General features: G+C 36.2%; 2 protein-coding genes across 2 annotated transcripts; both read left to right on the top strand.

The window, feature by feature from the left end:
* The first annotated feature begins 4,677 nt into the window (after positions 1–4,677).
* LOC129799349 (uncharacterized) lies at positions 4,678–9,562 on the top strand. The gene is made up of 6 exons (XM_055843166.1): positions 4,678–4,968; positions 5,688–7,378; positions 7,457–7,713; positions 7,791–7,962; positions 8,024–9,185; positions 9,251–9,562. Exons 1-6 carry the CDS (start codon positions 4,923–4,925, stop codon positions 9,352–9,354), a joined length of 3,432 nt encoding a protein of 1,143 aa, XP_055699141.1. The 5' UTR covers positions 4,678–4,922; the 3' UTR covers positions 9,355–9,562.
* Positions 9,563–9,627: 65 nt separating this feature from the next.
* Positions 9,628–12,886, top strand: LOC129799350 (uncharacterized). The gene is made up of 2 exons (XM_055843167.1): positions 9,628–11,055; positions 12,539–12,886. The coding sequence occupies exons 1-2, from the start codon at positions 10,129–10,131 to the stop codon at positions 12,746–12,748; spliced, it is 1,137 nt and encodes a 378-aa protein (XP_055699142.1). The 5' UTR covers positions 9,628–10,128; the 3' UTR covers positions 12,749–12,886.
* The last annotated feature ends 1,254 nt before the right edge of the window (positions 12,887–14,140 follow it).

Genomic DNA, 14,140 nt, shown 5'->3' with positions numbered 1-14,140 from the left:
GAATATTCTTATAGGAAATTTACTGCTCTACAACATTGCAGAAGACAGAAGACTATGTTCCTGATTTTCCTCTATCTAGAAAGAAATGTGATTTTCGAATCATTTTCTAAAAGTCGATTTTGTGGAGATTCTCAAAATTGCTGAGGCAAATTTTGTCAGTCTCCGGATAATTTGTCACGTTTTACTCTCAAAAAAGTTAAAAATTTTTATCAAATAAATTTATTTAAAGGGAGAGAGGAAATTTATTCCTCTACAACTTTGTCGAAGATAATTTTTCTGTATCTTAACGAGAAATGTGCTTAAATTGAGCTAATCAGTATTGATATTTTCTGTAAGCCAAATATTCCAAAAATAGGGCTGAAAATTCCATTATTTTTTTATTTTACATAATCCTTCGTCGAATCCCTTGAAACTTTGAAGTTTAAAAATGTGCATGAAGGCTATCTAATAAAAATTTCAAGCCTCAGTTTCTTTTATTTTAGAAAATAGTGAATATTGAAATTTTCGTTTTGACAAATTTGCCCCGGTCTCCCCTATCTGTTAGATTAAGCGAATGTGGTCTTTTTACGCATTATTGGGCCATTCATTGTAACCTTCTTAAAACAATGTGACTGTCGACAAATATCTATATTAGTTACAGGAAGTCCTGCTATCGTTAAAATTTTTCAAAATCGGTAGCCGATAGTATCGAAAAAAAGTTATCATGTCACCCCAGGTCTAAAGTTAGCAGATAATTGATGTATATCAGAAACACAAGAGGGCCGATCATCGATCCCTGGGGAGCACCATATTCCATCGTAAGCGGCTCACTGACGCAAATCTTGATGGAACCCACCTGTGAAGGGGTTTCCATCGTTTTACCCTGGAAGTTGGTCCACCAACGCTAAGACGGCGATGGACACAAGACACGATGGGTTTACCATGATTTATTGGTAGTTATTAATGATAATGAGAATAAATACAATACAATAAGAAGTGGCATTTGACTCCATTTGGCATTACTACATTTGGCAGCATTTGATAGATCTCGTTAAATGTGTTAAACTCTATATTTTTGCTGTTTTCGGTTCTCTAGGACTGATGACCTCTAACACATTAGAGAAATTTATGTCCATATCCATACCGAAGTTTTTTCCTACACAAAGCATAGTGAATTTGCAGGAGCCAAATCGATTACTGTTTATTGCTGACGCTTCCGGAAGGGACATTTGTGTCCTGCCTTCAAGTTTACTGTTTATTGCATTCGATAAGTCTCGTATCGTTACATCTATTAAATCCTATACATTTTTACTGAACATACTGTGATTCTAGGACTAATACAAAGGGGTGTTAATGTTAAAAACACGAAAAAAATAAAGAAGTTTGTGAAAGTATTCAATGGGAGCCTCGTTATATGCAGTGATGAGATGTTTATTCTTAAGAACTTCGCTCTTCTCAAATTTGATCATTTTGCAAAACACAAAGCGTCTACAACAAACAAATGATGAATGAATACCGGCACCGGCAATTTCACGTACAAAAACATAGTGATAAACCTAGATCAGCTTATCTTAGGCGAGATTCTTAAGGTGAGAATACTCGGATTGCATGTAAATTCTATTTCGAGCTAAAGTTGGGAAATTCTATGTACTTTGCGACAAAATTAACCTTTTTGTGTGTCTTGAGTCGAGAATGTCGTCAAAGCTGGTTAGAGAAGGTCATTTAAGTATCTCAAATATGAAATCCGTTCGTCGTGGTCGTGTCTAGATTCTTATAAATATGCATTATTCATTTTTCTTTTTTTTGTTGTTTTCTAATATTCAAAAAATTTCTATCGCTGGTTCTAATTAATTGGCTCTTATTTTCTTAATCCGATAAGACGCATTATTTTAGGGCCTCAGTGGATCAGTGGATAGAGCAGTGGCTCTGTGACTGTGAGGTCGAGGGTTCGGGACTAGGCAGCTGCAGATTTTTCAGCTGCTGTAATAGTCTCGAATTCGTCCAGTGAATGAATGGAAAAGTAATGTCAATACATTGACAATGAACCGCCTAAAAAGAGAGGTTGGTATAGGAAATAAGTTTCGACATGCAGAGTTCAGTCGAATACAAATACTCATTCACTGCCCAGATCCACAAACCAAGGTTGGTTTACCGTGATATAAAGCGGTACTGTGTGTATCAGAACGCACACAGAGCACTGTGATATGGAGCAGGTTTACTCACCTTGGGGGTTAAGATAGAACAGGAAAATGGGGAGTGCATAATGGGCCCAAATAAGTGGCCTGGGTGCAGCGGTTCCGCAAGGAATATAACCGACCCATAGACAAATCTTAATCTTAATCAAATCTTAAGACGCATTATTTCATCCTCTACAACTCTACTGGACATATGTAAGATGTACTATAAAATTTAAGTACCGTAGATGCGGGGAACTTTGCACTCCATGGCTGACCTCACCCCTACTTTTCGCAAACTTTGCTTTAATTTTTGTACTGAAGTTTGATCCATTCTTAAAGCGCCAGAATTATAAAAAAGGTATACAAAGGTATACAAGGTATACAAAGGGGTGGAGGCAAAATCACTTTCGAAGTGTAAATTCATCCATCTACGGTATATTCTTTTTTAAAAGATTTTTTGAAAATTGATGTTAAAATGTGCATTTTTCTGTTTTTTTTATTTTATTTTATAGTTCTACCGCTTAATTATGTAGATATGGCCTATTCGAAAATTATTAACCCAGTCGACGGCCAGACCCACCAATCCCAATTTTTAATTCCTAACACATCCAACTGATCATCCCTGGGCGGGTGCTGAAAGTTGCTGCTGGGGCTTTTGTTCGACTCATTTGTCCCTGTACTTCAGTGAGTGAGCATCAGTTGCCGTGGACGGTTCACTCAGAGGATGTTGAAAGATGGGTGGCACCTCCAGTTCCTCATTTACCAATTATAAGTTATATAATAGGGGAATGTAGGCAGGCTTCGCACGTGTGTGCTTTCAAACGATGTGAATTTTCTCTTTATTTCCAAAGAGTTGGTTCCGAATTTCTTAGCCATAAGTTAAGTAATTATGAACCTTATCTTCATTGTAAAAATAGGCAGCCAAGCCCTTCTTTCCTAGGTGCTAGGATCACAAATAGAAAATTGGCCCAAAATGGGTAATTTTAATGGCACATATTTCATTTGATTTCTCATATTTATACTCATTTCTAAAAAAAAATCACTTACACAGTGGATGAAGAGTATACTAGAGATGATATTTACGTAATAACTTTTTGCATCGGAGGGAAATTATTTTCACGGTGCCGGAAAATTCACAAGTACTACACTGTGTGTGGTTTCAAACACTGAATGTGTAAGCATTCGCATATGCATCCGGCAACTTCAGATTGAAAACCATAACTTCACTAAAGCCTCATAAGCCACACAGGGAGACAATCCTGGACATTTCCTCTTCGACAGGCGTGTAGTTTCCTGCCCATCTCCATGAGACGACGTTTATTTACAGTGTGAACCGTGTGAACATGCTCACCATTAGCCTGGGACTCAATGTCACTAACTAAACTGCTACCATGCTAAAGGATATCGAAAAAATTATGAGCCACTTTAAACATTTGCAATAAGAATTAGGAAAACCAAACATTTTACTCACAAAGCGAGTGTTACTCGATCACTCTGAAAAACACAGAAGCTTATCACCTTTCTTAATATAATTTATGCAACCTTTAGGAAAACAAAACAAAACAATATTAACATAACCTCTACAATGTTCCGGCGATTCCAGCTGACCAGACGATTAATTTTGACAGTTTAGTCGATTTTCGATATTTATTTGGAAGAAAAAACAGTGCTCCAGAAAATGTGGAAAAAAAGTGTTTTAAAGATCTTCTTTTAGTGCAGTGATAGTTTCCGCGGGTTCACGGGGGTACAGTATAACCGTAGGAAAATAATTCTTAATTGTGGATAAAATTTATTTCGAGAAAAAAAGCAATGACGAACCCAAACCCCCCATCGTGTGAACGCTGGCCCCGGGGGCAAGAATCACACAAATCGTCATATTTTTTTCATTTTCCTATCCAAGAAAAACCAACAATTCTGTGATAGTGGACTAGGCATGCATAGAAACCTAAAGGATCACAGATTTTTTTGGTGTAGTGCAATTTATTGCCCATTTTACAGTTTAGTCAGAAAAAAATCCTGAATATGAAGCACGAAAAAACGTGCGAAGGCTGCCTACATTCCCCTATCATTTCAGTAAGCCCCATCAAGGCTTACAAATAGAACATTTTATATGCCTAATAACTATAACTGAAAGTTAGAGCATTTAATATTCTTTAATATCCTTTTATTTTGAATTTTCTATCATAATTCGTTCATTCAGAATACATTATAGTTCTCGAACTCCACAGAGAGAGCAGTATATAATCTCTTGATTTTGAGTTATATTTTTTTAACTCCTTACCCTCTAAGGGATGTTTTTTAGCCACCCTTATATTCGTGATCAGGAAGTTACTCAACACATTTTGGCAAAGTTTAAGCGCGATCGGAGAACATGAGATTTACTTAGGGTTATAGTAGGTGAGATAGTTACGAATCTCACCTAATACATCTTGTTGTGTGTGTTAATTTTTTAACGTTATTTCTTTCAATGGTCTCGAAGTGTATGTGTGCTCACTCTTCAGACAACCCAAATGCCAATGAATCACATGGAAAGAGTTAAAAAGTGAGTGGGGCTTGAACAGGGAATATTCTCAGGTAAGACTTGCTCTACCTGTTCCCACTAGTCAGTTATTTCGTGTTCACTGCCAATGATGGTAGCAATTGTTATGAAAAGGTACAGTTAAGAGGTATTTCAGTGAGAAAAGAAGAAGCAATCGAGTTGCGATACATTTCAAGTGCAATCAGTGACTTTTCCACTTGATCTATATTGCGGAAAATGCACTGAGAATGTGGAGATTTATCGTAATTACTGTGACACTGTTCATCCAATACGGTAAGTAAGAATCGATTAGTGCCAAGCAATACTTGGGGACTTTCTCGTTTTCAGCTCAAGCAGCATATTCAAGGTAGTGAACCGGAATGAAATTGAAGAAATTTATGCGTGGCAGCGTAGTCTTTTAGCGTTAGAAAGTTTCCACTGTAGACCACTTTTGATATTTTTGATATTTGTCTCAAGAATCTTGATCAACGGGTTCTTACTGTAAAGATAAATTTTGCGACATTTTAATGCAAATTAATGTCCGATTTTCTTTTCAAAATAACTTTTTTTTCTATGTTTAACTTTCTTTTATTTATTTTTTTTTGAGCAAGTGTTTCTTGAATTTAGAAAAAAATATTTATTAACCACTTATAGATTTTATAAAGAAATTTAAAAGTGTATTTTGTATCTCAATAAAGACACCAAAATAGAAATCTATCGTGAGAAGAATTCAGAATATTTATCTCTTTTGTATTCAAATGGAAGCAAAAAAAAACGTTGCCAGTTGTTAGTAAGGCAATTTGCTTGAGCTTAAGCGGGAAGATACTAAGAAAATCCCCCACGGAAACGTGAAATGCTCTTGATTGAGAAAATATTATTTTTCATTTTATGCACCATAGTCTACTGACTGCAATTAAAGTTGGAATTAATAATTTTCCCTATTGTTAGTTAGTCTCTTCATTGTTTTATTTAACTCACGATATTGACTATATTTTCATCTCACTATTCTCTAGTTCACGGGGTCAATTTGGTGGCCTACATATCGCAATTTGGTCTCCACGGTGAAATACACTTCTCTTTGTCGAGTGATTACAAAAGGATCCAAATTGAGACTCGGCTGGAAACAACACTTCAATATCCCGATCAGATATGGAGTTGGAGTATTCATCTTCTACCAGTGGATTATAGTGACCCAAATCCCAGACGTCGTTGTGAAGCTAAAAAGCTGGGCACGCAGATTCTATTTTTCGACGACGCCCTTGGATACCTAACCCTACCCGGAAATGAGACATCCAAGTGGCAAACAGAATTTACACTTACAGGAGATCGCGGTCTATGGGGGAAATCTCTGCTTTTGAGCAATCCCAATACAGGATTTCGTATATGTGCAACAATAACAACAAGGGATTCAAGTCTTGAACATATTGCTGAAGCCAGATTCATCTCACCAATCGCCGGATCTGTCTACTTCAGGTGGTTAGCAGCCAAAGAAACAGATCATGCTGATACACTAATTTATTCGAATCTTTATCACATCCGGGAATTGTCGAGGAAGACTGGAAATGCTCCATTTACACAACATATTTGGAAGATCTATGTAACGGATATACTGAATTCTGACAGCGAACGTTTGGAAGAGAACTGCAACGTCCTACAATTGGTATTTGATCCTGAAAATCGAGGGGACGGGAAAGGAATTGGAGATATAGATTCTAGATTAGGCAAACTTAAAATCGCCACAAATCCGCATGTACAGGAATTGCGAGTGCTCTTCCGTGATGATTCTCTTGTTCTGCTACCCAGTGATTTTACTGGACCACAGAGACAACTGTATCTAGTTCTTTTCGATTCAAATCATCCAGAAAATTTTCTGGCCTGTGCAAAAATTCGTCATGTGAAACCAAAGAAATTAAAAACTTTCATCAATGGCGGAGGCATTAAAGGTGAAATTACCATTAGTCAGCGATCTCGTTTCGATCCCACCTGGCTTAATTTCTCAATGTCAGCCTCTAGCAATGACTTGGAATCAAATCTTCTGTATGCTAGAAATGTTGCTAGCTTTAAAATAACCACCCTTCCGCCGACTCCAATAGGTACTAACCAATCAAATTTCTGCACAAGTGGAGGGCCAGTGTATAATCCTCTGAATTTGGATTTGAGTATCTTACCACCTCCTGGCTTCGGAACTCAAGAACAGTATCCCGTAGGAGACTTGACGGGAAAACTTCAAAATCGGAGTCGCCAGGAAGAGCACTCTTTTTACATTCCCGGTGCCAGTTCGGAACTTAGTGGGATATACTGGGATGTGTTTTTACCTCTTGATGGTCCCTACAGTGTTGGACATCGGGGATTTAGTGTCCAAAAATTCAATCGGACCAAACCAAGTAATATTACTGAAGACATATGGACATGCGGTTTCCTGACATATTATCATCCGATGAGAGACAAAGCACCTCTACCTATGACAACAGCTCAAATTCTCTTCAATTATCCAATTGTGGGTCGGGTACTATTGCGACAACCTCAAGATGAACCCCTGGAAGATACGATTATCATATTTGAATATCTTATCCATGCTGATGGATCGGCCCTTAACAATTCTATGGGACACCGTTGGGCTATTCATGAACAGCCCCCTGGTAAAGATTTTTACAATTGGACAGGAAGATGCTTGAGTACAGGAGATGTTTACAATCCCTATAAGGTACATTATAGACAGACATATATTTGTAATCGTAACTAAGATAAATGAATTTTATGTTTTTTTTTGTTTCTTGGGCAGGTAAATTTTAATGAGAAGTCTCCAGAACTTACATGCACTGGAAGACCAGGAAGTGTATGCCGTCTGGGAGATTTGTGGAATCGCTTGGGTACACTCAATATAGCCGGAAGCATTACGGAAGCGCAAACTTTCAGCCGGAAACTGTTCATTGATCGAAATCTTCCTCTTACGGGACACAATAATATTATGGGAAAGAGCCTTGTTATCTATGATGATTTTGGACCAAAAGCCAGGGGAGATCGACTTGCGTGCTCAAAGTATAACATTGCCATAAATATGCAAAAAAAAATTCCAATTAACACGTCTTTTTCTCCCCCACTTTACTCTCACGCAGAATTGGAAGTCAATTTCGACGGAAGGCTGTAGCACGCGATTGGTATTCAAATGGAGAACTATTATCTGTTGCTGGGAAATTAGAAATGATACAACAATCGGAGTATGATGTTACTGGGCTGATAGTTGAACTTAAGGGTTTAAGCGAAAATAGCGGATATCACGTTCATATGGTAATGATTATATTTACGATTTTTTAAAATGTACCCTAATTGCAGTTTTCTCTTAATCTAGACTCCAGTTGAAAGCGATTTGGAGTTCCCATGTGAAGATTCAACTCTTTATGGACATTGGAATCCAAGACAGGTTGACCCTAAGCTATCACCTCCTCCTTCCAAAGGAAGCACTGATCAGTATGAAATGGGGGATCTCAGTGGAAAGTTTGGAACACTCGATGGTTTATACCAAAAGAGTAGCTTTTACAATGATACTTTGCTGCCTTTGTATGGATATGAAAGCATTCTAGGACGGTCTATAGTAATTCATAAAAAAGAGAAAAATCTTAGATGGGCTTGCAGCACAATTGAGAGGGGCTACAGTCCTTCTGAAGCTCGCGAAATTCGGGCCATAGCGTCATTCCATCATCCAGCTGGATATGCTTATGGTTACATCCGATTTACTCAACTCATAAGCACAGACGGAAGTCAAAGTGATACTATCATAGAAACGAATCTTCAGTACCCAGGCAAAAATGATCGCAATGTTTCGTATAATCACAATTGGCAGATTTATGTTAATCCTGTGGGGGTTGATGCCGCAGTCCAACAGGTTGCAACAAGATGCGTAGCTGGGGGATATGTGTGGAATCCATATTACACGCAATTGGCTGATCCTCTAAATGAGGAGCTCTATCGACAAGAATGCGGGCCTAATAATCCACTTCGATGCTACGTCGGCGACATCTCTGCTCGTCTCGGCCCTATTGATATTGGCAACCGCCGACAAGTTTTTACGGATCCGAATTTACCCTTAGAAGGAGCTGAAACCGCAGTAGGACGATCAATTGTGATATTTGGACCAAATTTTAGCAAAGATCGTTTTGCTTGCGCAAACATTGAGCCTGATCATGACATTGTAAAGTACATCAATATTCAGAAACCACCAAGATTTGTTGTGGCCCAATTCCTGGAAGATGTCCGTCACGTAATGGGAGTTCCCAAGTGGATGTTGGCAATTGATTCGCGCAAAACCAAAGCATTACACAGTGGAGCATGTGTCCAAATGATTATTCATTTTAAAGGACATGAAGCTCATAAACTAGAACAAGATTTCTCCAGATTAATTGGATCTGGACGACTTGATGCCCCCAGTATTTATATTCCAGGATTTGTCAACACTAGACGCAAAAAGACCTTATCTTACAAAATTTGCGGAGTTCGAGATCCAAATGAAAGAAGTAAGTAATTTTTATTTTTTATTAGTTTAATGTAAATTATAATATTTTTTTTTAAATGTTTGCAGATGTTCGACCAGGAAAATTAGCTGAGAGCGGTCAAACAAAAAGTCACATTGCAACTATCCTTTTACTATTGAGTTTAATAATTACACTTCGCAGTATTAGTTAGAGGTTGATGTAAATAGTTTACCAAGTGTTGTGATAGATTTAAAAATTTAGGTAAATACAATCTCAATTAGAAAGTAACTTCACTTTTGATACCAACATCATCGGCAAAATAAAGGTTTTAGCAAAGGGTAGGCACTGTACAAGAATTCTTTGTAATTAATTTGAATGTTCTTTATTTTTCGTATTAAAAGTGTGAGCAATACATAGAATCTCAACATTTTTAACTTTGTTGACTAATAGAGCATCCCTTTATCAAGGTTATCCTTCAAAATCTTTGTAAAAAAAAATATAAAATATTGGGGAGGATGTTGTTTGGCCCATTAATAGTCTAATTCTAATCATAATCTAATTTTATGCAAATTATAAATATTTATTCACAATTTTTGAGTACGTAGAAAAGTAAATGAAATAAACTTCAAATTGAAAATAGAAATTTCATTACATTTTGCTAAAAAGAGCGAGAAATTAATTTACTAATAAAATTATACTTTAATTTGATTTTTCCATCGTCACTTGGTCTATCGTGAACACTAATTGTCCCATTTTCATACTTCGACTTAGTCCTTTTTCTTTGAGGAACCGTAAGAGCTAAGTATAACAGTAAGCAAAAAATATACTTTTGTTATGTTTGTATCTACTGGGTTATTGTAATAATATTATATGATAAGCGCATGCGTTTCATTTTCTATGTACTCAAAAAGACAGACTAGAGCAGTATCGATTGATTACGTTTGAGGAAATCTTGTGAAAAAAGATATATTTGAAAGGATTCAGTATGAACAGTTTAGTGATTAAATTCATATTAATTTGTGCAGTTGGTGCTAGTCAAGCCAGTCTAGGAGGTCCATATATCCTATGGGGATTAGATAGGTTAAAGGATATGGACGTTTATGCATTGCGAGGGATAGATGATAAAACTCTGAAAGATCTGTATGGAGGGGCTAATTATGTGATTATATTCCTTCAAAATAGTACGGCCAGACCTAATCAAGACCTTTATCCTCAATTTATGGAGGTCATTAACAATACCAGCTGGATTTACTTGCCACAGAATTGGATTTTTTCTGACTCAATGGAGTATAATCCAAACACTGAAGTCAATCATCTAGTTGGGCCTCCTTCCCAGTGTGATTCAGAATTAGCCACACTCTTTAGGAATGCTGAACTAACTTATGGCGAAGGAAAAGTGTTGGGAATTCTTGCTAGTAATGTTGAGGATTCTCATGAAATAAGAAAAAGAGAAGTTGCGGAAGCCGTCAGCACCTCCTTACCCAATCCAACGGATGAACCAATGGAAGAAGGTTTTGTTTACTATCTCAAGGATAAAGCAATAATGTACACGACAACTGCCCCAATCTTAAAAATTTATGAGAATAGTAGTAGCGATAACGAAACGACCAAGTATGAATTAAAGTCTCATGGACCACTAATGGTGGACGACCGCGAACAATACATCCGTCTTATGATTCAGTTCAAAACGGAAGAAGGCAGTAAACTATTTTTACGTTTCAAGTTTCCGATTCGCTCCAGCTATTGGTATCTTACCGAAGTAGAGATTGAGGATTACAATAGAAATCCACCACGAACTACTCTCCAAATTCAGGGAGAACCACCCTCAGCCCCAATGAAATTTTCCTGGCACTGTACTCAGGGATTAGTATTTCGCAGCAACACTTCTACACTAATTATGGACAACGTTCAGGTAATTTAAGCTAAATCGTACGATTATTGCATAATTTGGCGATTATATGGGTGTAATGAAGAAAAAGAAAACGAAAGTAATTTCTGCTGAAGTTCAAATTTACAAACAATCATGAGAAAATAAAGCCATTGAATTGCAATATTCCACTTAGGAAGTCCTTATATTCGAAAATGGGTAACAAAGCATCCCATGCTTTGCGATATGCTCGAAGTCGTAACTTAGATTCTACTTTCAAAAGTACTTTCACATCATTTACCGTTAACTGGTTCTAATCGGATTTGAACCGATTCCAAAATCACTCAAAAGATACACCAAAATAGTTGAATAATACTTCAAAATAGCTATAGGCTTCTTAAAAACTCCAAAACCATTCAAATCAGCCCGAAAATAATAGCCCAGTTGAAAAATACGCTCTCTGTGACCTTTAAACCATTTAAAACCAAAAATGAAATTTTTCCTACGGCTTTCTAAAGTTATGTTTCGCCCTAAAATGTCAGAAATACTGATTTTTCTGACCCCTAATTTTTGAGCTTCTCGTCCTTAAAGGGTTAAGGATGATTGGGTCACCGGTCACCCAAAAATGAAATTTTTACTACGGCTATCTGAAATTGTGTTTTGCTCTAAAATGTTATAAAAAAAATCATTTTTGCTGACCCCCAATTTTTGACCTTCTCGTCCTTAAAGGGTTAAACCTTTGACCTTGGAACACTGTTATTAGGAATGGTACAACGGTATTTTCGTATATGGACGAAATGTCCGCCTTCAGATTTCCGTAATTCTACCAAAATACGACCGCTGAAGAGGTAAAGTGTCGAAAAATATATAACTCAAAATCGAAGGATTACACATATTGTTCTCTATGTGGAATTCGAGCAGTAAAATGTACCAAATATACCAAAAATGTTTTTTTTTAATCTACTGCTCGAATATACACAATTAGGCAGAGGGTTTTATGCCCTTTCAGAATCCGGTTTTATCTCATAAAGTCTTTACTGAAGAATATCCACAGTTTTAGATTTTCCTTACCCTTGTTTACTGTATAAATGATATTTTCAAGATTATCCTACAAGTTTTAGAAAACAGTGAGATTTTTTCATTGTATACGCTATACACAACTAAAATAATGAAAGAATAATGAGGAATTTTCTTAGAATTCCGCTAAAAGAACATGTTTCTCCTTCAAATCTTCAATCTTCAAAACTTTACAAATTCATTCATGTTTTATAAAGTGGAATAGAGAATAAGACTATTTACATTTTAGTCTAAAAATAATAAATAAATAAATAATAAAATAAACAACAATAAATAAATACTCTTATATAAAGTGAATAAAGTATATTATATATGCTTTTGAGGAAAAGCGTTTGAATTTGAATGTTTCGGTTAAGATGAAAAAATTTTATAGTTTTTCATCATTTTGAAACTTACAATGCTGTACACCAAAAAATGTTTATAATTTTAACAAACACATATGTTTTTGCAGATTCAACCATATCTTAATGGAGGAAAGGTTTTCTCTGATGCTTATGACTGTGTGGGCTTTATGTCGGCACCCATCTGGTCAGGAATTGGTGTGAGCTTCCTTGTTCTTTTCGGCGTAGCAGTTGCAATTAATGCAATTTTGGAAATAAAGCCGCCAAACCGTTTCGAAAGTAATCGCAACAAACAACTAACTTTCACTGTTCAAGAATGAACTTCCTAGACATGTATTTGTAGAATACTAGAACACAACAAGTGAAAAGATCGATAGAGAAAATGTGGAATTCATGTTGACATCATTAAAATAAAAGTAAGAAAGATTAAAAAAAAAAACATAAAATTTGAAATTCAATGTTTTGTTTTACTATCGTATTCGGTGTCTACATACATACAAACACTGTAATCAATTTTCAATTTGTTCATCTGTGTCTTCTCGTTTCTCTGTAATCCCATTTTGGGTGTTGCGGAAAAAGTTGTTGTGTGTAGCTTTCTTCGGCGGTATCATCAACAGAGTGGACTTGAATTAAAATTGCATTCACTTTAATACTGTGTCGCTTCCCATATTTCCTATATTCGATAGAAAGTTATATATACAGAGTTGATAATTGAACAGATAAATACATTCGAATTAAGGATTTCAAAGACATTCACAGTAGAATAATGTAAAAGAAGATTTTATATATCTTCCCATCCATAATTAAATAATATCATCATCAACATCATCATTTTCAACCGCTTATCCCTATTGGGGTCGCAGTCCTATGACATCCAGTTTAGCAGCCCACACCTGTCGAACCTCCGTCACTTCAGGAAAAATGTTCGGGATTGATCTCAAGGCGCTCCAAGGCAAAATTCTGAATATGATTGAGCCACCTCGTCCTAGGTCTGCCCCGAGGTCGGGATCTCCTCACAAATGAATTGCATAGCTTTCGTGTGGAGCCTTGCGACTTTATTTCAATGACTTTTTATTAACAAAAATGTTAGTGAACTGATAAACATATGTAATATATAATAATAAGAAATATAAAAATAAATTTATAAATAAATAAATTATCAGATAAATTTATTCGTAGGTATAATTTCATTAATTTGAGGGACTATTTAGTTTTCCGCGACCACCGCGCTTTAACGTTGAGGACCAACTACCAGAATAAAACAGTATACGAGCTCCATTGATGCATGTAGTTGACTTATAAATTATAATCAAAAATAAATACAAAATAAACACAGATTTATCAAGTTTATGCAAAAATGTAAGAATAAAAAAAACAGAAACATTCAAATATTTTTGGAAAAATGATCTACCATAAAAAGTTCGTTCCTATCTATATAAATACTCAGCTCTAAGTATGGAAGTTGCGTGAGTGACGAATTATATGCGTGAATTCACTCTATCAATTTCTTTGGGTGGTGTAAATCCGATCATATCCAATGTGAATATTATTCAGAGTGATCCTAAGAGCAGAAAAGTCAATCAGAGTATGCAAAAGTGGGTGGCCTAGACCCTGAGGCTTTCGAATTTTATGTATGTGCTGAATCGAGAGGGCAATTTAAACGCCTTGTCGCAGTTTAGCATTCTCCAACATACCACATATACTGCATGCAT

This window comes from Phlebotomus papatasi, chromosome 1 (assembly GCF_024763615.1).
Source record: "Phlebotomus papatasi isolate M1 chromosome 1, Ppap_2.1, whole genome shotgun sequence".
Lineage (NCBI taxonomy): Eukaryota > Metazoa > Arthropoda > Insecta > Diptera > Psychodidae > Phlebotomus > Phlebotomus papatasi.
The sequence above is the reverse complement of the archived record's forward strand: the minus strand, read 5'-3'. Positions and strand labels throughout refer to the sequence as shown.

What these genes read in the sequence shown, in the direction of transcription:
- LOC129799349 (XM_055843166.1), top strand. Translation starts at nt 4,923, where the DNA reads ATGTGGAGATTTATCGTAATTACTGTGACACTGTTCATCCAATACG. An exon ending in GACACTGTTCATCCAATACG is followed by an intron (nt 4,969 to 5,687) that starts GTAAGTAAGAAT and finishes ACTATTCTCTAG; the next exon opens with TTCACGGGGTCAATTTGGTG. An exon ending in GCGGATATCACGTTCATATG is followed by an intron (nt 7,963 to 8,023) that starts GTAATGATTATA and finishes CTCTTAATCTAG; the next exon opens with ACTCCAGTTGAAAGCGATTT.
- LOC129799350 (XM_055843167.1), top strand. Translation starts at nt 10,129, where the DNA reads ATGAACAGTTTAGTGATTAAATTCATATTAATTTGTGCAGTTGGTGCT. An exon ending in TAATTATGGACAACGTTCAG is followed by an intron (nt 11,056 to 12,538) that starts GTAATTTAAGCT and finishes ATGTTTTTGCAG; the next exon opens with ATTCAACCATATCTTAATGG.